The sequence below is a fragment of the Centruroides sculpturatus genome, unplaced genomic scaffold (genome assembly GCF_000671375.1).
Source record: "Centruroides sculpturatus isolate CEXI.00-Female unplaced genomic scaffold, Cexi_2.0 scaffold110, whole genome shotgun sequence".
Taxonomy (NCBI): domain Eukaryota; kingdom Metazoa; phylum Arthropoda; class Arachnida; order Scorpiones; family Buthidae; genus Centruroides; species Centruroides sculpturatus.
The window spans coordinates 388,834-413,451 of NW_019384339.1; the positions used below are offsets into that span (position 1 = coordinate 388,834).

At 29.0% G+C, this 24,618-nt stretch overlaps 2 protein-coding genes across 2 annotated transcripts in view; one reads left to right on the forward strand and one right to left on the reverse strand.

The window, feature by feature from the left end:
- Positions 1-1,067, reverse strand: part of LOC111633310 (calcium-activated potassium channel slowpoke-like) — a 26,544-nt gene extending 25,477 nt beyond the window's left edge. The window contains exon 1 of the mRNA XM_023377856.1: positions 956-1,067. The gene's annotated coding sequence lies outside the window, so the exon portion shown is untranslated. The remainder of the gene's footprint in view (positions 1-955) is intronic.
- Positions 1-23,587, forward strand: part of LOC111632937 — a 26,622-nt gene extending 3,035 nt beyond the window's left edge. The window contains exons 2-3 of the mRNA XM_023377457.1: positions 6,110-6,241; positions 23,391-23,587. Coding sequence (XP_023233225.1) covers positions 6,110-6,241; positions 23,391-23,587 — 329 coding nt within the window. The remainder of the gene's footprint in view (positions 1-6,109; positions 6,242-23,390) is intronic.
- The last annotated feature ends 1,031 nt before the right edge of the window (positions 23,588-24,618 follow it).

Genomic DNA, 24,618 nt, shown 5'->3' on the forward strand with positions numbered 1-24,618 from the left:
CAAAAATTTTTCCCTAAACAGAGTTACATATATGACCGGCATTATTCTGTTGTTAATAGGAAAAGTGCGATGTACAGGAGCAAGGCACAATTAAAATCATGGCCTATATTTTAAATTAAATAAATTTTAAAAAATATGATAAAAAATTGCAGCCCAGCATTCTGACGACGTTACAATAAATAATTGCTCGTTTTGATTGGCCATCAATCCTGTATTGTCTATATTTTTAAACAGTTGGTAAGTAGAGGAATAATGTTGATGCAAAAATGTAATTGGTAACTAACTCGATTTGCATGGCGACCCTATATTTGGAAATCGCTGTTTTACACTAGTGTATTAGTGCTTTTTGTGATTAAAATTACAAAATAGGTGGAATAAAATAAAATTATAATTTCTGTACAGAAGCGATAATCACATTTAACAATATATTTGCCTAGAATTTAGCCATCACTAGAGAATCCCATCAAAATTGTCAAAACTATATTTCTATTAAAATTTTGACTGTCAGCTTTTTTTGGTCGTGATACTTTTCAAAATTCCAATTACAGGTTGAAAGTTCTGGAAGTAGGTGTGTGTGTGTGTGTGTGTGTACACACTATAGGCTGTATACATATGTAAAAATATCTTTAAACGTGTGTGACACACACACACACACACACATATATATATATACATATTTAATTTTATAAAAGTTTTTATTGATTAAAATGCATAATCTGTGATAAAAAGTTTGAAATGTTTAAGGATCTATAAGATTATGGATTAGAAAAAGTGATTGATGATGTTTTCATTTCAAAGGAAAAGAAAAACATCTTTTTTGATAAACGTCAAAAGATATTCATCTTATTACGTGTCTTATATTAATGAAAAAACCTTAATTTGCGATTATTTTGTAAAAGATAAATCTTTATACATTCTTCAATAATAATAATTATAAAATAATTCAATTACTTACACGGAAAGAAAAATTACCTAAAATCTCGATGCCGTTCTCGTATAAAACGCGAGATTTATAAAATGTCGTCTGGTTTTTATACTATTTTAATCTATTATTTTAACTAATTAAAGTTTTAATATCATTGCGTACAAACCATTAAATTAAAATATTTTGTCATTTCAAAAAAAATTTTTTTTAATTTAAAAATTAAAAAAAGTCCTTCGAAATATCTCGCTAAATGCGAGAAATAACGAGTTTTACATTATCGTCTGCCTTTTTTTTCACAATTTAATTCTACTTAAAACCAGTTATTTTCGAATAAAGTATTTTTTTATGCTAATATTAAACAAAATCGCCGTAGAAAATGTTTATTTTTTAAAAAAATTATTATATTTTCAAATAATAATAATAATAATCGAAAAACTACATTCTATTTTTCTTAAATAATATTGAACATTACGTCACAATATATTTTCATTAATACTATATTTTAAATATTTAAATTTATCATTTTGATTCAAATTTTATAATTAAATCCAATATTTATTCTTGCATAAATAATTTATTTAAACATCTTAAGTACTGTATATAATAAATTTGTTTTTGCGTTGTCATCGAGAAATATTGCATTTGTTTTCCGATTTTAAAATTTAATTTATTATATCATTTAAACTTAATAAAAAAAAACTTTAAAAATTTATTTATAATATTCTTATAACTTTATTTCATCCGAAAAAATTATATAAAGCATTTCCAATAATTAATCAAATTATTTGTTTTTAAAATAAAAAAAGTTTAGTACTGTACGTTCATATCTAATACGAGACTACGCTAACGATAATTTTGTTACATACGCAAAGCCTATTGTTTAAAACAAACAAATTTTTAAATTTATTATTAAATTTTAAACTATATTAACTTCATGAATCTAAATTATTATGTAAATAAATTAATAAATCGTTTATTTAAAACAAAAAACAGAATTTTGAATCGTATTACGTCATCCGATTTTAATTTACGTCATCGATTTTTTCTAATTTAATAAAACTTTGAATATTCGTTTTTAATTTAGAATAGCCATTTAAATTGAAAAAAAAATTATATTTATAATATTTTTATTAATAATTAGCCATTTTTAAAAAGGTTAAAATTAATAATGTGATTTCTTTTAAATTATTGTTGGTAAATTTTTCATATGTGGCATTTCACATTTGTATTTCATAATTATATGAATTTATATATACATAAAATCCCGTTTATTTAATACAAGAATGTAAAACGTATTTAGCTTTAAAAGGAACTTGTTAGTACGTTGTCAAAGAGTATTGAATTCTAAAAGAGAGAAAATTCAAACGTCAATTTTTATCTTCCCGGATAAAATTCAACTAGAAATCATTATAAATTTATAATTTAATTTTTCAAAATATACCATGCTTCCCTCTTCCTTATAATAAAGAAATAATTTTATGAATTTTTTTCGAAATTGCAGATTACAAATTTTAGGTTATATAACTACTTAATACAATAAATATAAAATTTATTTATTTTTTACATGTTATACTTTTTTTTTAATTTTATAATTAATTTTAGAGAAGTTAAATTCTCCAAATATGGCAAAAGAATAAAAATTCTAGCCAATAGATGGCGCCAATATAATATTTAATGTTCTATTTTTTATATCATTTTTTAAAAATTATTGTTTACAAATTACTTGAAATATTTAAATAAATACGAATATATTATTCGCTAACTATTTATTACATTAAAAATTTCGTTTATTTATTTGTAAATTCTTAAAATCTTACATTAAATTTTTTTAAATTCGTATTTTATACATTTTATTTAATGCGTTTTAATGCAATTAATTCGCGATTATATGCTTAATTTGAGTTATTTTAATTTAACTGCAGTATTATTATGTATACCAGTTGCCGTTTTACAGCGTAATTGTTTCCCGGAAATCCGTCGTAAAGTGAGTCTCGTCCTATTTTCCATAAAGGTAATATCATAAATTAGTTATATTTTCGAAAAGGAAATTTTAACTACTTAACATTACTCACAGATAGTTAACTTGACATAAGGCCTTCTATACAGTCATAACAGAATATTTATACGCGATTATCATAAAACGAGCGCTCGTAAAACCGGGCTCTACTGTACAATTATAATAATATTATGAGACACTAATCATTATTTATTTTAATTTTTAATAATTTTATTTAGGTAATTAGATTTTACAACTGAATAATATGTAAAAAGTTAATTTTCTTTAGTGATTTGAGATCCCAGCTGTGTGTAAACCAATTTTTTCCCTACTCTCATAAACTTTCGACATATTTTAACTAAATTCGTCACTCAACCGTTAAAACAACATCGCCAGGAGATCGAATTGTCTCCTCAACAACTATAGAAAGTTATAATCCTCTTTTTGAATGTAAACATTCACCCATCAAAACATTGTCATTCTCACACTACAAGACTTAAAGTTTACAATTAACGTCCGATTAACGTTCATTATTTTATTATGGTCCCGGGAACACCTTTCAACTTCCACCCCTGCAAAAGTAACTTTTACTTCTAACAACAGTCAATGATGTATTTTTCCAAGACGAATCTATATAAGCCCGCTTTAACCCCTCTTCGGGGGAGTTTTTCACCAACTGCTGACCAGTGACAAGCCGGACTATACTGAGGAGCCATATCATTGAACTTCCTTTATTAAGTGCGCGCTACGAACGTTAGTCGCGACCCTTATAAATTTGTGCCTCGATCAAGAAAGGGACAGTCGAACTTCCGTGGAAATAATAAAGAGATATGATAATAACTCGTGTAAACTCTCTCTCGGTCCTCTTCCTTGTACCCGGAAGTTAGAAAAAAATCTCGATAGACATTCGATGTTCATAATTGTCCATTTGTTATATAATAAATCTTTGATTTTCTTGTTAAATGGTGTCCTTTGCTCGTTTGTTGCCTGCGCCTTACTGACGACCCTTCTCACCTCCTCCACCCGACCTGACAAAAAGAATCCCGACTGCTCGGGATCGTAAAACGTAAAAAGCCATCCACTGACAAAGTGGGCAGTTTTCACCAAACTGTTTCCGACAGAAAGAGGTACGACCTCGTCCTATCTCCGACTACCCACAGTAATATAAATTGCTTAAGGGTATGTAACAAGTCGAAATATAAAAAACAAAATTGTCACACTCAAAGACATTTTTCAGATAAGGTTTGTGTTTACTTTCATAGAAAAGTATAAAGTATTCTTCTACGTTCACTTATACATTTTTTTCCATCTCAAAATCTATAATTTAATTCTTTCTTTAAAAAATAAACTTCTGATTTATAAAAATTTCATGCGATGTTATTTTATAATTTTTTTTTTAATTTTTAAACTTAAAACGGACTTCATTCAATGCAACTCGTATCATAAAATTTGATTTCTATATATTTGTAGCGTGTTACAAAGTAATAAATATTGTGAAAGTCTTCGTAAACAAACTTAATGCATGTTCGAATAAATTATTTCCGTAATTTAAAATTAATAGCTATAAACTAAGTTAAATTTGATAAATGGTAAATAATGCTCCCGATTGTTGCTCAGTTTGCTCATCAATGCAGGGACTATCAAATTCATATATTGTTTAGAAAAACTGATTGATTAGTTAACGTAAGGAACCGGAATTACTAATTTAGACTTGATGCAAGCCAACTATGCAAATTACGGATGGGTCCGGCCCGCAATGGGGTTGCTCGGCATGGCTGAAGAGTGGACACACCATTTCACTCGTATTTTAATAGGATTGAAATAGGTAAATCATTAAAGTCATAATGTAGTTTATGCTATACTTTGTGTAATAAAATTATTATACATAGTATGAGAAAACACATGCTAAAGCCTACGATAATATCTCGTGTATAGCATCAAGACCACTCTACTAACGGGCTATGCGAATATGTCGTATATTATATACTCAGAAACTATTTGATAATTAGAATGCCTGACTCTTTGTGAGGTTGGCCAATACGATTATTAATTAAGGGATAATGAGTGATGCGACAGCCAAAATTGTTCGTTAAAATCTTAAGAGTCAGACAGGATTCAAACCCGGAGCCTTTCTATTACTTTGATTGCTATTTTATTAGAAATAACTGAAGTAATTAAATCACAGTTAAGTAGATTTAGCGAATGTTTTAGTAATAAAGTAATTTAAGTCTTTAGATTACTAAATCTAGATTCAAACTTAATTTTAGCTTTTTGTCTTTGGCATTCATCTGATATCTCTCTGAAAATTTGGATTCAAATTTAAAAATTTTACTGATACTCCTTGAAGTCTTATTATTCCTGTTCGTTATAGAGGTTATGCCACTTCGAAGCCACAATGAAAAATTTCAAGTAATACAGTAAAACCCACTCTAAACAGAAACCTGTGTGAACGGAAAAAATATTTTGTACCGTACGAGTCCGGCTCACAAAGGTTTTACTGTATCAGAAAACTTTTCAAATGTAAAATGAATCTAAATCTAAGTAAAATGCAACATTTAATTAAGATTTTCCTTGATATTTAATTGGAAATTTTCAAGTTTTAGTTTAAAACATTTAATTGGTTTTAAAAACTGATTAGTATTCTCTAATTTTAGCAATTTGTATTTAAAAAATTACGTGATTTTTCATTCGACTTTACATTCTGACATTGAGAAATAATATTTATAAATCAAAGTAGTGACATTTGGTAGAAAGATTAGTTTGAAAAGAATTATATAAAAATTTAAAGAAAACGGAAATCTGCAACTTTATTATTCTAGAAAATCCCTACTTTATATATTTGTTTGGAAGTAAAAGTAAGTAAATAAAATCATAAAAGTGTAAATTTATAAATAAATGTAAGTGTTTTTGTTTTGCTTTCTTTTATTCTAAGAGAATTTTCAGTTTTAAAATGTCAGNTAAACATTCAAAATACATTTCTTCGTCTTTGATAAAATATCTAGGAATGACTTCATTTATTATTCACATATAACGATATATAAAATACAGTGCAAAAATGTGTTAAATATTGTTAAATTTATTTCTTCAAAGTTATTTTTTAGTAAGTTCTTTTCGAAGTATAATTTTTACACTTGACATTTAATTTTGGATAGTATTTGTTGTGTCAAATTTTATTACTTTTCATCTAGTTCTAACCATAGAATGTGTGCAATGTCTGTCTGAAGTGGATAGTAATTGCATCAACAATCCTCCGCCTTCAATTCCTTGTAATGGTACAGATATGAAATATTGTATTACATTAGAAGTTAAAACTTTCAATGGTGAGTATGGCATGTTATAATAAATGTATATGTTTGTTTATATAAACATTGGCGTATCTAACTATCATCGTAAAGAGGCTTCGGGAATAATTTGTGCATGAATTGAATTTTTGTAGATAAATCTTTTCATTTCAGAAAGAATGAGTGGTTTTCTTTTTGTTATATTTTTGTTGAATATATAATATATTCAACAAAAATGTAACAAGTTTTATTTATTTATATATTCTTTTTTAATTTTTGGTTAAGGAGGATTATATGCTCTCGCTGTCTTCTGAATACACATATGTATTAACACATAGATAATAGATACATATATAAATATACAAGTATCAGAGTTCTCAACTGCCCAGTTTTTGCGCGGACAATTAGTTTTTGAGGATACTGTCGACATGTCCACTATCTTCGTTATGTATCTGCTTTTTTCGTCAATGCTTCAAATTATCAATCTTTAAAAGTGTCGTTTCGGATGTCTGGATAGTCGAGCAATTAAGTTGTCAGCCTACCGCTTTGGGAGACACGGGATCGATCCGGACGGGTCGAAAAACCCCAAGAATTTTTGGGGTGGTCCGTCCAGATATGTCCGGCCCCGTTTTTCACGACTCAGCTGCCCCATTATGAGCCTGGCCGTACCTGCAGCCAGGTTTATCCCGCGGCCTTGATGAGCAGGATGAAAAGAGTAAAAAAGCGTTGTTTCGTATTATATAGTAGTGCCTCGTACTTCGAATTTAATTCATTCCAAAAGGCCGTCTGAAGCAATTTTTCTATTAGAAATAATGGAATGAGAATTAATCCATTCCCAGACCCTAAACAATATTCCTTTCGATAAACTTAAAACGCCAAATACACATAATTTAAGGTAAAAAAAATAACACAATTAAATGCCTAATAATAAATTCAAACACGAAAACAATAAATAAAATACGTAAATAATGTATTAATAAAATGAAAATTACATTTACTGATTGCACACAGTCGAGTTCGGCATCTTAAACATGGCCGCCATGTTCACCACATGTGTACCGCTTTCATGCTTTGCGAGAAGTTCCTTTTTCATCATCTTAGTTTCATCTATTAAGAGAAAGGCCTTTTTCAAGCCTTCCTCTTAATAGTTAAACTTCGTTGCTTCCACGCACTTCTCGGATGCCATGATTAATAAGTAAAGGTGATGTTGGGTTGAACAAAGTTTTTGCATGTTTTTAAGTTGTCGTTACGTAACATATAGTTATGTGCCGGATCGTTAAAAATGTATATCCGCGGATACGGATACAGATACGGATCATTAGTGTCTAGATCCGCGGATACGGATACGGATCTCAATGTAACTTTCGTACTCAGTCGGCGCCGGTGCGTGTGACCTTGGACCGATAGTTGACGCTTTGTGTTGATAACGGGACGTGTTTTGACTTGCACTGCTCGTGTTTTTGTTTATAGTTTAGTGCAGTGTTTCTCAACCCCTAACGAATCGTCGCCCCCTTTAATGTAGTATCGCCCCCTTCAATAAAACCGTTACGTAGTATCGCCCCCTTCACTTCAAAATTCCGATGCCGAGGGCCAAGGCTAACGCCAAATTCGTACTGAATTGAATAGACTAGTGACTAGTATAATGTTATTTGTTTAATTATTATACGATATAACGAATAAAATATCTAATTATTCTTAGTATAATGTTTTACTATATCGCCCAGAAAAATGTTTTTCGCCCCCCAAATATAAATTGCTACAAATCGCCCCCTCAACATGGAAAAACGCCCACATGGGGGCGATATCGCCCCCATTGAGAAAAACTGGTTTAGTGTGACACGGGATAGCACATATTACGTTTGTGTTTTTGGAGAGTGTTGAGTTAAATTAAAATAAAAACAACGCCGACAAAAAAGTTTAGTAGTGTAATATGGAAATATTTTACGATAGTAAATGATTTTTGCATAATAAAATTTTTGCAATATGAATGTGCCAAATATGTGATTTTAAGAAATAAAAAGTGATTTGAATTGAAGTTATTAGTATTTTATTGCTACCTATCTATAAAATTTCATATAAGTAATGAAATTCATTAAGATAAAAGATCTGTTAAAGATCCGCTAAAAAGTAACGGATAGGGATACGGATTTTTTTTTTTCCCTCAGATATCCGCGGATACGGATACGGATATCCGGCACATCACTAGACTAACATATATGGGTGATTTAATTATAACAGTTGTGAATATCAACACATTATTACTAATTTGAGATTATATCCTTTGTTCAGAAGCTTATTTTACTCTTCGAGTGCAATTTTCATTCCGCATGTACTTGTAAATTTTTTCGAATTTAGCGTTCGAACTCTGAAATGTTCGAAGTTAGAGTCGTTCGAAGTACGAGGTACAATTGTATTTTGTTTTAATAATAAAAATTTTTTCAAAATTTTTGAGACATTGGGCGATTTATTTCGAAAATTACAATAGCTTTTTCGTTGTACATTGAATTATTTGTTTTAAAATGTTTAAGGGCCGTATTCAAAACCAAGGATCAGAGCTGGGGTTAGAATTACAATTCACTTTATTTTAAGTACGTGAACACTTATTGGTTAACTTCTAACTCTACTTCTTAATCCTCGGTTGTGAATGTGGCCGTAAGAGCTTGAAACATGCAAAAGTTTCGTTATAAATTATACAAAATATATATAATAGATGCTCACCATTCAGTTCCTTATGTGGAAATCTATACCTTAAAAATTCTGTAACATTTTTTCCTATAATTAAATTAATGCTTTTATGTATTATAATGACATTGTTAATAAACTCATCTACTAACTTGTTTTTGCTTATTGGGCTGCAATTTGAAAAAACTGTAGACATAAATTTCCACTGTCGTCCGTCTGTCAGTCCTTCATTAATCTCGAGAACGGAGTTAGATAGATGAAAATCTTGATCAGATATGGTAAGATTAGGTCCCCCCTATTAACTATATACGAACTTCCGCTTTACACAGGAAGTCACATTATTTCAATTCAAAAATTTTTCCCTAAACAGAGTTACATATATGACCGGCATTATTCTGTTGTTAATAGGAAAAGTGCGATGTACAGGAGCAAGGCACAATTAAAATCATGGCCTATATTTTAAATTAAATAAATTTTAAAAAATATGATAAAAAATTGCAGCCCAGCATTCTGACGACGTTACAATAAATAATTGCTCGTTTTGATTGGCCATCAATCCTGTATTGTCTATATTTTTAAACAGTTGGTAAGTAGAGGAATAATGTTGATGCAAAAATGTAATTGGTAACTAACTCGATTTGCATGGCGACCCTATATTTGGAAATCGCTGTTTTACACTAGTGTATTAGTGCTTTTTGTGATTAAAATTACAAAATAGGTGGAATAAAATAAAATTATAATTTCTGTACAGAAGCGATAATCACATTTAACAATATATTTGCCTAGAATTTAGCCATCACTAGAGAATCCCATCAAAATTGTCAAAACTATATTTCTATTAAAATTTTGACTGTCAGCTTTTTTTGGTCGTGATACTTTTCAAAATTCCAATTACAGGTTGAGAGTTCTGGAAGTAGGTGTGTGTGTGTGTGTGTGTGTACACACTATAGGCTGTATACATATGTAAAAATATCTTTAAACGTGTGTGACACACACACACACACACACATATATATATATACATATTTAATTTTATAAAAGTTTTTATTGATTAAAATGCATAATCTGTGATAAAAAGTTTGAAATGTTTAAGGATCTATAAGATTATGGATTAGAAAAAGTGATTGATGATGTTTTCATTTCAAAGGAAAAGAAAAACATCTTTTTTGATAAACGTCAAAAGATATTCATCTTATTACGTGTCTTATATTAATGAAAAAACCTTAATTTGCGATTATTTTGTAAAAGATAAATCTTTATACATTCTTCAATAATAATAATTATAAAATAATTCAATTACTTACACGGAAAGAAAAATTACCTAAAATCTCGATGCCGTTCTCGTATAAAACGCGAGATTTATAAAATGTCGTCTGGTTTTTATACTATTTTAATCTATTATTTTAACTAATTAAAGTTTTAATATCATTGCGTACAAACCATTAAATTAAAATATTTTGTCATTTCAAAAAAAAATTTTTTTAATTTAAAAATTAAAAAAAGTCCTTCGAAATATCTCGCTAAATGCGAGAAATAACGAGTTTTACATTATCGTCTGCCTTTTTTTTCACAATTTAATTCTACTTAAAACCAGTTATTTTCGAATAAAGTATTTTTTTATGCTAATATTAAACAAAATCGCCGTAGAAAATGTTTATTTTTTAAAAAAATTATTATATTTTCAAATAATAATAATAATAATCGAAAAACTACATTCTATTTTTCTTAAATAATATTGAACATTACGTCACAATATATTTTCATTAATACTATATTTTAAATATTTAAATTTATCATTTTGATTCAAATTTTATAATTAAATCCAATATTTATTCTTGCATAAATAATTTATTTAAACATCTTAAGTACTGTATATAATAAATTTGTTTTTGCGTTGTCATCGAGAAATATTGCATTTGTTTTCCGATTTTAAAATTTAATTTATTATATCATTTAAACTTAATAAAAAAAAACTTTAAAAATTTATTTATAATATTCTTATAACTTTATTTCATCCGAAAAAATTATATAAAGCATTTCCAATAATTAATCAAATTATTTGTTTTTAAAATAAAAAAAGTTTAGTACTGTACGTTCATATCTAATACGAGACTACGCTAACGATAATTTTGTTACATACGCAAAGCCTATTGTTTAAAACAAACAAATTTTTAAATTTATTATTAAATTTTAAACTATATTAACTTCATGAATCTAAATTATTATGTAAATAAATTAATAAATCGTTTATTTAAAACAAAAAACAGAATTTTGAATCGTATTACGTCATCCGATTTTAATTTACGTCATCGATTTTTTCTAATTTAATAAAACTTTGAATATTCGTTTTTAATTTAGAATAGCCATTTAAATTGAAAAAAAAATTATATTTATAATATTTTTATTAATAATTAGCCATTTTTAAAAAGGTTAAAATTAATAATGTGATTTCTTTTAAATTATTGTTGGTAAATTTTTCATATGTGGCATTTCACATTTGTATTTCATAATTATATGAATTTATATATACATAAAATCCCGTTTATTTAATACAAGAATGTAAAACGTATTTAGCTTTAAAAGGAACTTGTTAGTACGTTGTCAAAGAGTATTGAATTCTAAAAGAGAGAAAATTCAAACGTCAATTTTTATCTTCCCGGATAAAATTCAACTAGAAATCATTATAAATTTATAATTTAATTTTTCAAAATATACCATGCTTCCCTCTTCCTTATAATAAAGAAATAATTTTATGAATTTTTTTCGAAATTGCAGATTACAAATTTTAGGTTATATAACTACTTAATACAATAAATATAAAATTTATTTATTTTTTACATGTTATACTTTTTTTTTAATTTTATAATTAATTTTAGAGAAGTTAAATTCTCCAAATATGGCAAAAGAATAAAAATTCTAGCCAATAGATGGCGCCAATATAATATTTAATGTTCTATTTTTTATATCATTTTTTAAAAATTATTGTTTACAAATTACTTGAAATATTTAAATAAATACGAATATATTATTCGCTAACTATTTATTACATTAAAAATTTCGTTTATTTATTTGTAAATTCTTAAAATCTTACATTAAATTTTTTTAAATTCGTATTTTATACATTTTATTTAATGCGTTTTAATGCAATTAATTCGCGATTATATGCTTAATTTGAGTTATTTTAATTTAACTGCAGTATTATTATGTATACCAGTTGCCGTTTTACGGCGTAATTGTTTCCCGGAAATCCGTCGTAAAGTGAGTCTCGTCCTATTTTCCATAAAGGTAATATCATAAATTAGTTATATTTTCGAAAAGGAAATTTTAACTACTTAACATTACTCACAGATAGTTAACTTGACATAAGGCCTTCTATACAGTCATAACAGAATATTTATACGCGATTATCATAAAACGAGCGCTCGTAAAACCGGGCTCTACTGTACAATTATAATAATATTATGAGACACTAATCATTATTTATTTTAATTTTTAATAATTTTATTTAGGTAATTAGATTTTACAACTGAATAATATGTAAAAAGTTAATTTTCTTTAGTGATTTGAGATCCCAGCTGTGTGTAAACCAATTTTTTCCCTACTCTCATAAACTTTCGACATATTTTAACTAAATTCGTCACTCAACCGTTAAAACAACATCGCCAGGAGATCGAATTGTCTCCTCAACAACTATAGAAAGTTATAATCCTCTTTTTGAATGTAAACATTCACCCATCAAAACATTGTCATTCTCACACTACAAGACTTAAAGTTTACAATTAACGTCCGATTAACGTTCATTATTTTATTATGGTCCCGGGAACACCTTTCAACTTCCACCCCTGCAAAAGTAACTTTTACTTCTAACAACAGTCAATGATGTATTTTTCCAAGACGAATCTATATAAGCCCGCTTTAACCCCTCTTCGGGGGAGTTTTTCACCAACTGCTGACCAGTGACAAGCCGGACTATACTGAGGAGCCATATCATTGAACTTCCTTTATTAAGTGCGCGCTACGAACGTTAGTCGCGACCCTTATAAATTTGTGCCTCGATCAAGAAAGGGACAGTCGAACTTCCGTGGAAATAGTAAAGAGATATGATAATAACTCGTGTAAACTCTCTCTCGGTCCTCTTCCTTGTACCCGGAAGTTAGAAAAAAATCTCGATAGACATTCGATGTTCATAATTGTCCATTTGTTATATAATAAATCTTTGATTTTCTTGTTAAATGGTGTCCTTTGCTCGTTTGTTGCCTGCGCCTTACTGACGACCCTTCTCACCTCCTCCACCCGACCTGACAAAAAGAATCCCGACTGCTCGGGATCGTAAAACGTAAAAAGCCATCCACTGACAAAGTGGGCAGTTTTCACCAAACTGTTTCCGACAGAAAGAGGTACGACCTCGTCCTATCTCCGACTACCCACAGTAATATAAATTGCTTAAGGGTATGTAACAAGTCGAAATATAAAAAACAAAATTGTCACACTCAAAGACATTTTTCAGATAAGGTTTGTGTTTACTTTCATAGAAAAGTATAAAGTATTCTTCTACGTTCACTTATACATTTTTTTCCATCTCAAAATCTATAATTTAATTCTTTCTTTAAAAAATAAACTTCTGATTTATAAAAATTTCATGCGATGTTATTTTATAATTTTTTTTTTAATTTTTAAACTTAAAACGGACTTCATTCAATGCAACTCGTATCATAAAATTTGATTTCTATATATTTGTAGCGTGTTACAAAGTAATAAATATTGTGAAAGTCTTCGTAAACAAACTTAATGCATGTTCGAATAAATTATTTCCGTAATTTAAAATTAATAGCTATAAACTAAGTTAAATTTGATAAATGGTAAATAATGCTCCCGATTGTTGCTCAGTTTGCTCATCAATGCAGGGACTATCAAATTCATATATTGTTTAGAAAAACTGATTGATTAGTTAACGTAAGGAACCGGAATTACTAATTTAGACTTGATGCAAGCCAACTATGCAAATTACGGATGGGTCCGGCCCGCAATGGGGTTGCTCGGCATGGCTGAAGAGTGGACACACCATTTCACTCGTATTTTAATAGGATTGAAATAGGTAAATCATTAAAGTCATAATGTAGTTTATGCTATACTTTGTGTAATAAAATTATTATACATAGTATGAGAAAACACATGCTAAAGCCTACGATAATATCTCGTGTATAGCATCAAGACCACTCTACTAACGGGCTATGCGAATATGTCGTATATTATATACTCAGAAACTATTTGATAATTAGAATGCCTGACTCTTTGTGAGGTTGGCCAATACGATTATTAATTAAGGGATAATGAGTGATGCGACAGCCAAAATTGTTCGTTAAAATCTTAAGAGTCAGACAGGATTCAAACCCGGAGCCTTTCTATTACTTTGATTGCTATTTTATTAGAAATAACTGAAGTAATTAAATCACAGTTAAGTAGATTTAGCGAATGTTTTAGTAATAAAGTAATTTAAGTCTTTAGATTACTAAATCTAGATTCAAACTTAATTTTAGCTTTTTGTCTTTGGCATTCATCTGATATCTCTCTGAAAATTTGGATTCAAATTTAAAAATTTTACTGATACTCCTTGAAGTCTTATTATTCCTGTTCGTTATAGAGGTTATGCCACTTCGAAGCCACAATGAAAAATTTCAAGTAATACAGTAAAACCCACTCAAAACAGAAACCTGTGTGAACGGAAAAAATATTTTGTACCGTACGAGTCCGGCTCACAAAGGTTTTACTGTATCAGAAAACTTTTCAAATGTAAAATGAATCTAAATCTAAGTAAAATGCAACATTTAATTAAGATTTTCCTTGATATTTAATTGGAAATTTTCAAGTTTTAGTTTAAAACATTTAATTGGTTTTAAAAACTGATTAGTATTCTCTAATTTTAGCAATTTGTATTTAAAAAATTACGTGATTTTTCATTCGACTTTACATTCTGACATTGAGAAATAATATTTATAAATCAAAGTAGTGACATTTGGTAGAAAGATTAGTTTGAAAAGAATTATATAAAAATTTAAAGAAAACGGAAATCTGCAACTTTATTATTCTAGAAAATCCCTACTTTATATATTTGTTTGGAAGTAAAAGTAAGTAAATAAAATCATAAAAGTGTAAATTTATAAATAAATGTAAGTGTTTTTGTTTTGCTTTCTTTTATTCTAAGAGAATTTTCAGTTTTAAAATGTCAGAAATGACAAAATTTCAGTATCAATAGACAATTTTGTGAAAGGATCTGACTGAATATATCTTGATACAAATTACAAGACAAATTCGTTTTGGAATTTTATTTCTTGACCAGTGGATTTCAATCTCTTTGCTTGAAACATCAACCTAAATTGGCTTACCTTGGCATGTATAACATATTTGACATACAATTGTATTAACAGGTTCGGGGCACAATCACACCGCTATGTCGGAACCGGATGGGCCGCCATTAGACTATCGTCCGGAATAAGAATCGCTTTCATTTCAAACAACTATAAACATCAAATTAATTAGAAAAATATTTAATAAATATATAACTATTACCAAAATATATGCAGATTACGACAAGCTTTTAAATCCAAATTTTTTTTAAGTACCAGTACTTGAAATCCTCGATTAGCCTAAATCTTCGAAGCGAAAGAGAAATAATAGCGGCACTTTCGGTTTGCTGCACTGCCATGTTAAACTTGTGTGATTAGCAGAATGTAGTTCATAAATTAAATTATGATTCCTATTGACTATGTGGCATTTTTCGATGCTTATTTTCTTTCTATAGTATTATTATTATTATATATGGATATAGATATTTCAACTTTTGGTTATCAGAGAATTTGAGGACGTTACCTAAAAGCTTTTTGCAACACTATAGTATCATAAAGTAATTTAATTCGTTAATTATTAACTTTGTGACCACTTCTATTGTGGATTCGAATTGGACACAACGGGAGAGGACGAGTGGTGAAAAACGGTCCCAGATACAGGGCCGTATTATTTATAATGCTGACTAGGCTGAACCCTAGGAAACCGACATTTTTTTTTTTTGCTGAGGCATTGCAATGTGCGCCCTAGTGCTCCAAAATAATTGAAAGCCTAGGGCCATGAGATATTACGGTTTCACCCGTATATGTACAGGTCAACCATTCATGACGATTTTTGAGACGATTTGAACTCGAACCCAAATCCTCAGAACACTCTCTGAGGATTTGGGTTAAAGTTCGAGAATTTAAGGCACCATTCTACCACTCAGAGCGTGTGTACTGCCTTAGCTATCTGCTGATCTATGAAATCGTTCATAAATTAAGTAACGTTTTATACTTTTCAACTACCATCCCACACTCTATAATGCACCGTAACACTGTCGCACATACCTAACCATAAATTACGCAACTCATGTTCTCACCAGTTAGGGGTTCTCTTAATTTTCCTGAGAAATAATACAAAGCAAGAAGTAACGAACGTTGCATTATTTTTATTAACATGTATTTTATTTTATTTTACATGTATAACATACAAAGCGGTGACGTAAATAGTACAGTTCGCTATGCAACACTTCAGAAACAAAAACGATTATTCTGTTACCCACACCCACGTATTGATAAGAAGTAAATGGTAAAAAATTAAAAATATATAACTTAAATTAAAATGGCTTGACAGTATTTTACATTAAAAATACACGAAAGAAATTGAAACGTCTTCATATTTCCGCTTAATTTTTGACTTATCACTAGTGAACATTTTAAAACTGTTTTGCATATTTTACAGAGGCTACGTCTTCAATAAAAGGTCGTCTCTGTAAAGTAAGACTGCTCCTGGTGATTGGACATAAAGACATTTTAGTTTCTTCCATATATTTTTTTGTAAAATACTCTCAGCCATTTTAATTAAATTGATCTCTAGACATATTTTCTTGCTCAAATCATTCTATCGTATCCCATAATTAAATTGTTCTGCAAACTAATTCCTATAATTTAAAAAGGAACAGTGAAAATTGCAACATACTTATCTGAGATCCATTATATTCATATAAAAAAATAATAAATTTCATATGCTTGAATCTAAGTAGGTAAAATAATGAATAAAATGAATTATAATGTCAATGTTATTAACCAAATCCCACTCATCCATTACTAATCTTCCTGGTCATGGATCACTAACGGCTATAACAATGTAGTCAAGGAAAAAAGATTGATTGACTGACATGCATAATTTCATAAAAGAATAATAAAATTGGTAATGAAAGTTTTCTTTGTGCAGTAGCGTAACCTGCGAGGAGCCTAAGGGCACGAGCCCCCTTTTCTTTGTAAATAAATAATTAAAGAAAATTCAGTAGTAATTACAAAAAAATAGATTTCAATGTGTTAAACGCACTTAAACACATGCATATACAATATTTAAGAGTTTACTTATCCACAGCACTAGTAGCTACATCCATAGTGGAACAGAGTGATCGTAGGTGTGTACACAGCCCCTTCTAGTAGTAGTTTTTGTTTGTTTGGTTCAGTTATGACAACGCAACACTTGGGCGATCTGCCTAGGGGGAATGCCTTCCGGGAGGCCTTTTTAAGAGTAAGTAGTTACTCCGATGTTACAGACTCCGGAAAACTCCAAGTGGCCAGCCCGTCCTGGCGAGACGTGAACCCATGACCGAACTCCCAGTATTCAGGAAACGAAGACCGCTTGGCAACTGGTGGGCCAATAGCAGTTTTAGTTACACTACTGCATTTATGTAATTGTGAATAAATACGAATTTATACATTAAAAGAGAAAATAACTTTCATGCGTAGGATAAAATTTAAATTAGCCTATATATTTTCATCGATATGTGAAACGGCCATTGTTAAATATAAAAATCATGGCTTGAGGGTTATAGAAAAACAATATAGAGAAACAATTACAAAAGAAAATTAGATTAAAACTAATTTTTAATACGAAAATACGAGAATTTATATATAGAGAGGTTTCAAGTCGACATCACGAGTGACGTCATGAGCATGCGCAATTGTCAGGCGCCATATTTGTGGTTTATTTACATTTTATTTGTATTTACGCGCGCTTTAGCTGGAGTTCTTGTATTGTTTATTCGTCGCAAATATCACTATGGTGAATTGTGTAATTGGATGTAATGCTAGTTCACTCAAGAACAAAGGAATATAATTTTTTTTTTAATTTCTGGCATTATTTGTCATAAAGGACCCCAAATTGAGGAGCTTTCACAACAAAGGCAATCTTCATGGCTCTCAGGAGTTAGTCGGAAAGATTTCAGTACAGATAAAGTGAATGTCAATACACGAGTTTGTCAGAAACATTTAATTTCAGGTAAACAATAAATCAAAGTACTGGTTATCAATAAATGATTAGATGAATTTTTGCATAAGTATCATAAAGTGTGTACAACCGTTTGCATAAATCCTTTTGTTAATACCGACAAAACAAAGTTAAATAATTTTAACAACCGCAGATTTTAGTTTGAAAAGATAATAATTGTTCTAACTTTATTTTTTACCTTTCAGTTTGTTTTCTTAGTGTATGTTTGTAATAAATATATAGTAGAGTTAATATTAAGCAAAGATAATTGCTTAGCAGATGAAAAATTAGAAATGCATTTTGAACTAATTGTCCTTCCAGTCTAATTTACATAAATAAAAGTGTGTAACATATAAACCAACGATTTTCATTTATCACTTACAAATAGCAAAGTTAGATTATTTTGTGAGCAATATTAGTATTTCTTTAAAATGCTACTTTTTACAATAATTTTTTTTACATTAGTAACAAATGCAGGTAACCCCCGTATAACACGGCACTTCTATAGCACGGATTCGCTCTAACACGGTTCGAGAATTGGTACCATCCCCCGTATAACACGGTACTTTTATAGCACGGATTCACTCTGACACGGTTCGAGAATTGGGTAAAACCCTCGTACAACAGGAAATGTAATAAATTTTTACATACTTAAGTAATAATAGTTCACGAAAATTATTATTTTCGTGAACTATTAGTACTTAAGTATGTAAATTTTCTCTTCTCGCCTTCTGTCGATACACGTGGTCCTTCTCGAAACTTGTTTCAATGTTGCCAGATCGCGACGCTTCTGCTTCTGATGTTGCCGAATGTTTTTCCCTTATTCCATACTTGCTTTATTCTTCATAAGTGCTTAGCACCATATAAGGAAATTTATAAAGACCTTTTAACTAGAAGCAAGCAATCTAAAATTACATACATTTTGCAAAAGGTAAAGCATGGATCTGAAGATAATGCAGAAAAATGCTCAGAGGATAAGGATAACTTGCCAAAAAGAAAACGCTCTCGGTTAATTAATAGTGTTTTTAGTGATGACGAAGAAAACACTGTTTAATTTATATTAATATGTATCACTTTAAAAAATTTTAATAAAGATATTTATCTTAATTATGAAAATATAATAGCATGTTTTTTAATTTTTGGAACCTAACCCTCCTTTTCGTACTAGTTCTTTGTTTCGTATAACACGGATTCGCATAACACGGCAATTTTTTGGAACGTAACTACCGTGTTATACGGGGGTTACCTGTATATCATTGATAAAGTTTTTTTTCATCCCAAAAGAAAACCTTCCTCATTGTATTGTCACCAGACTGGGTGCAAACATTATAAATGGGATATGAGAATGGCCACAACCCAACTATATACCAGGAGCGTTATGAAAGAGCACGTAATCAGGAGAAATCTAGCCACTTGGGTCTCATATATTTCTCAGCTTTCATTTGTGAGAGCTTACAAAGTAAAATAAGTATGATAATTTGTTGTCAAAACCAAATTCTACTTTAGACTACAACTCTTGTTGTACCGTACAACGAAGATGCTGACTTCGTATGGATCGACATTTTGACATAATGAAACTTTTTCTTTATATAAAACAACATCTCGTCCTGTCAGATTGCGAGAATAGCCCATTAGAAAAGCAACTTTTTTAATTTTGTCTATGATATAGAAATACTGCAGTTTTATTATGTTTAAATAGAAAAAAAGCGCTGCAACTTGTCAAATAACAAACCGCGTGCAAACTAAGCAAGTGGAAGCTAGACTACAAAGATGGCGAAGGAACGGAGCTAACGCAGCTGAAACCATTACACTGCTCTTACATGTGTTGTCAGAATGTTCATTTTTGAATGGTAATGTTAATACGGTGAAATTTTTGCTATCCGAAAAATCGAAAAGTAGAATTGACAATTTCTTTTGTTTTTATCATTGCTTCTTTATGAAACTACGTTTAGTAATAAGTTGATATACTTACATAACAAGCTTTTGTTCTCAAATCTTAAAACTCTTTTCGATATTATGCTGGGATAATGACGCTACAGTAACTCCATAAGCGTTTTAAACTTCCATTAACCCAGTAACTTTTTTACTTGCAATTTTATATTAACAATTAACTGCAGTGAATTGCAAAACAGGATAAATTTCAAATATATGCTGTTGCAAAAACGTCGATTTTTTGCAACAGAATATATTTTCTCTACGAAATTTCCTTTAGTCAATCATAACAGTGCAATATACATATTGAAACTTTCCTGTTAAATCGTTATAATCTAGTTTCGAACTTAATTATTTATGTTTTCGTTATAGGATAAGCAATATCAAATACACATATTTTAAATGATAGGTATTTTTTAATAAGTTCTGTAGGCCTATACAATTCAATCTGTTAAGTTGGGCTATAAATCTTTGCGAACTCAAGGATTTTTAAAATTATTTTTACTATTTCCAACTATTTAGAGTTGTTAAAGGTACCGTAAAATGGGGTGATTGTAGCCAAAATATTAAACAATAAAAATAAACAAACAATATAAACTGCATTTGAAGCTGTAAATCTGGTAGAATGTCACAACGAGAAGCTAGTTCTTACTTCCATATTGCAAGGACAACTTTACAAAATAAAATTAATGGAAACCGTCCTTTGAAAGAAGGTCAGATAGTTTTGACCACAGAAGAGGAAAGCATCACCAGTTACCATCTTAATATGGCATAAGAATTTGGATTTCTCATTACAACAACTGAATTACGACATGCCATAAAGGTTTATATGGACTATAAAGGAACAAAAATATACCTGGATATGATTTTATAAAAGGATTTTTACAATGCAATAAGAAACTAGCTATATGAATATCTGATAATATCATTGCAAGAAGAGGTAGAATTTCTACTTAAACTGTAGAAGAGTTTTACAAGAATTTGGCAAATACATTGGATGGGCATTGAACCAGGTTGAATTATTAACATGGATGATATAATGGGGTTCAAAATTTCCAGGAAAAATATTGAGAGTAGACTCTAAATGTGCCATAGTTACTACAATGATAATCAGCCATTTTTATTGAAAGTGACGTACTAAGGAAGATATACCCAACTTTGAAAATAGAAATATAATTCAGCTTATACAAGAATCAACAGCTCTTAACAGGCCAGGGATGTTTTCAATCTCTGAAATGAAAAAACATTGATAAAAATACCAATCTCTTATTTTAAATTTTTATAATTTTGTAATAAAAATTTTAAAAAATTGATCTTTATTACAAATATATTTTTGTTAATGATATGGGAAAAATAATATCAGTAATATCTTTGTAATCAAAATGTTTGTAATAATTATTTTATGATTCTATTTCTAATATTTTATTTTAAATAAAAAAGAGTTTTTTAAACCTTATTTTATATAGTTTTTAATAATAGTTTATAAACTTTAAAAGAATAAATAAATAGTAAGCTTTAAAAATATTTTTTAATGGTCATATTCAACTCATAGAAGGTTAACTGTAGTACAACACGCACTTTCCAACGACAGGACATAGTCACCCCTATGATAAAGATGAGCATGATTTAAAAATGAAAACTTTTCTGTCACAAGTGCATAATACCCGTTGGGTTGCTATTATTATTATTTAATATATTAATTGTAATTCTATTTGTATTAGTTTTAATCCCATTTTTTAAAAAAAATTGGTCGAAGTCACCCATTTTACGGTATACAATTGAGATATTAAAATTAAAGAATTCGTGACGGCGCATCTCCTTTAATTTTGGCATTAGTTTCTCTGAGTGTCCCTAGATGTCACTGACCTAGTGCAAATTAATTNATGGCACTGACCTCGTGCAAATTAATTAAAATTATCCGGCACGCTAGGGTGTGGCGAAATGTAGTGCTGATCAACGCCATTACATTTCTTATATGTACTGTATTACTAAAAATACACAAAGCGCAACAACTCATACATTGACAAAGAAGTAGGGGTGCCACTATTAGAAGATTGAGTAAAAATACTGCCTTAAGCAGTAACTTATTTACTTCATGTGAAAGCTATTGAGTTTGCCATAAATCTTGTTTCCTAGACTTATCCCATGTATCCCACATTTGTTGTTGTTTTATACGGCAACGCAACTCGCAGGAGATCTGCGAAAGGGATTCCTCCCGGGAGGATTTTCTACGGGAAAATGGCCTCTATTTAGGTGTTAAGAATACAAATATGGGGAAATTTTTAGTTCTAAATTAAGTTAGTTATATTTCAAATATGAATTATTTATTTTTGATGAGAACGTTTAAAATGTTTAAAATGTTATATAACAGATAGATAAAAGAATTTTTAATATAGACGTATGCTATATTATTAAAAATCCCCTTGAGTATAACACTAAAATTGGTCTTTAACATCGAAGTTGACAAAGCAATTGTATTCATTCTTTGTAAAATTGAACAGAAAATTGACTGCGACAAAAGTAACCTTATGTAAGATATTGAAAAAGCCTGGCAGGCGGTACATACTAAAGTTGAAATATGGTATCAATAATTTTTTGACAGTTTGAATAGGATGTTCTTTTCTTTTGAAGAGAACAAATATCTACTACTACACGGTATGAAAACATTTATTCTACCATATTAATCAAGTAATTATCACTTGTTTCATTAATTAATTAATAAACCATAAATTGCGTGAAGATCGCAATTTTACGATCGAGAAATGGCTAGAAACAATAAAATAAATTCAAATTTTCGAAATGGCCAATAACGTTGAAGAAAAATTCAAACTTTCAAAACGGCCAATCACCATAACTACTTAACAGTGCCCTCTAAGAGAAATTATTTTTAATTAATATCAAATTTTGTTATTTTAAAAAAATAATTTAATTTTACGAGACTAATACAGTCAAACCTCCGAACAACGGCTACTGGCGGGAATATGAAGACTGGCTGTTGTTCGGAGGTTATTTCGTATGCATTTTTGTTCCAAAAACGTTTCTGAAAAAAATGGCCGCTATTTAGAGATGGCCGATTATAAGGGTTCAACTGTATTAGAATTGTATGAGGAGTTTAAATATTTCTAATGTATAATCTAAAATGTATATATATACTATACAATTTAATTAGCTGTTATAAATTTGAAAATTATTAAGAAAACGTAATTCTAAATTAAAATTTGTCTTTCATTTTTTTATTTTTCTCAAGGAAAATTAATTCGTCTTACTCGGACGTGCAGTCCTGACGACATTATAAAAGAGGAATGCGAAGATGGAATAGAAAATGGAGATGTAGTCATCGTTTGTCATCGTGCATGCTCGACAGATAACTGCAATATATCTCCTAATATACAACTTACGAGAAGTTTACTAATTGCCTTGCAATTAATAATACTTATGATTTAAAACAAAAATAAATAATACAAAATATCCTGACTTTTTTCATAATTTAAGCTTTTAAAATTTTTTAAAGTTTTATATTATTTTATTTTTATTTAATTTTTTAATGGTTTTCTTTCTCAAATACTTTTTAAAATTTAATTTCAACTGCTTTTTATGTAGTGAAGGCTTTTTGTAAGACTTGAACACGATCAGATTTTAAACTTGTCATCATGAGTCAACAATAGAAAAATATACATATTGCATTTTTTTTTTTAATATTATTTTAACGATTTTATAAAATATGATTACATTTTATCATATTCCATATTCAAACTCATTATTCAATTTTTTTTTCCTCCTCAAAGAATTCTTCTTTTATTGAAACAAATTGTCAAACATTAAAGTAATTTAATTAATCAAGAGTTCATGTACATGCATAAATTATATTAGATGTAATTCAAACATGTACTGTACATTTAACTCTGGATTAATTTTTGACGGTATTTTTAATATTTTTCAACTTACTCTTTCAGTTTTTTAAATTTGTTTTTGTACAAAATATTTATTTCCTTTAGTTCTTTTGACCTCACTTCTACAAAAGATATTTTACTATACATTACTTATAAGTATACAGTTCAATTTTAATGCATTTTTAAAGTTTAGAATATATATATATTTTTTCACAAATTTTTAAAATTTTATATATAATAATTAAGATATATTTGTTATTTAGANTTCAACTCAATTTTTAACTTAAATAACCTTCAAAATTTTACGTATGAATGATTTAAAAGATATTCAATCTATCCGACGTCACAGGTATCCTAGCAACACAATCCATTAACAACAACAAAACTTTAAACTCTTAATTATAATTTAAATCATATCTCAAAATCGGATAAATTCGCGTAAACAGACGTAAAAGAAATAAGTTTTAACACACACAAAAAAATTGAAATACGTAACAGTATTAAATTCGTATCTACATTAAAATACTTTATATTAAAAATTAAATAAAAATAACATCAGGTGGCGCTGTATTACACGTGGAGAAA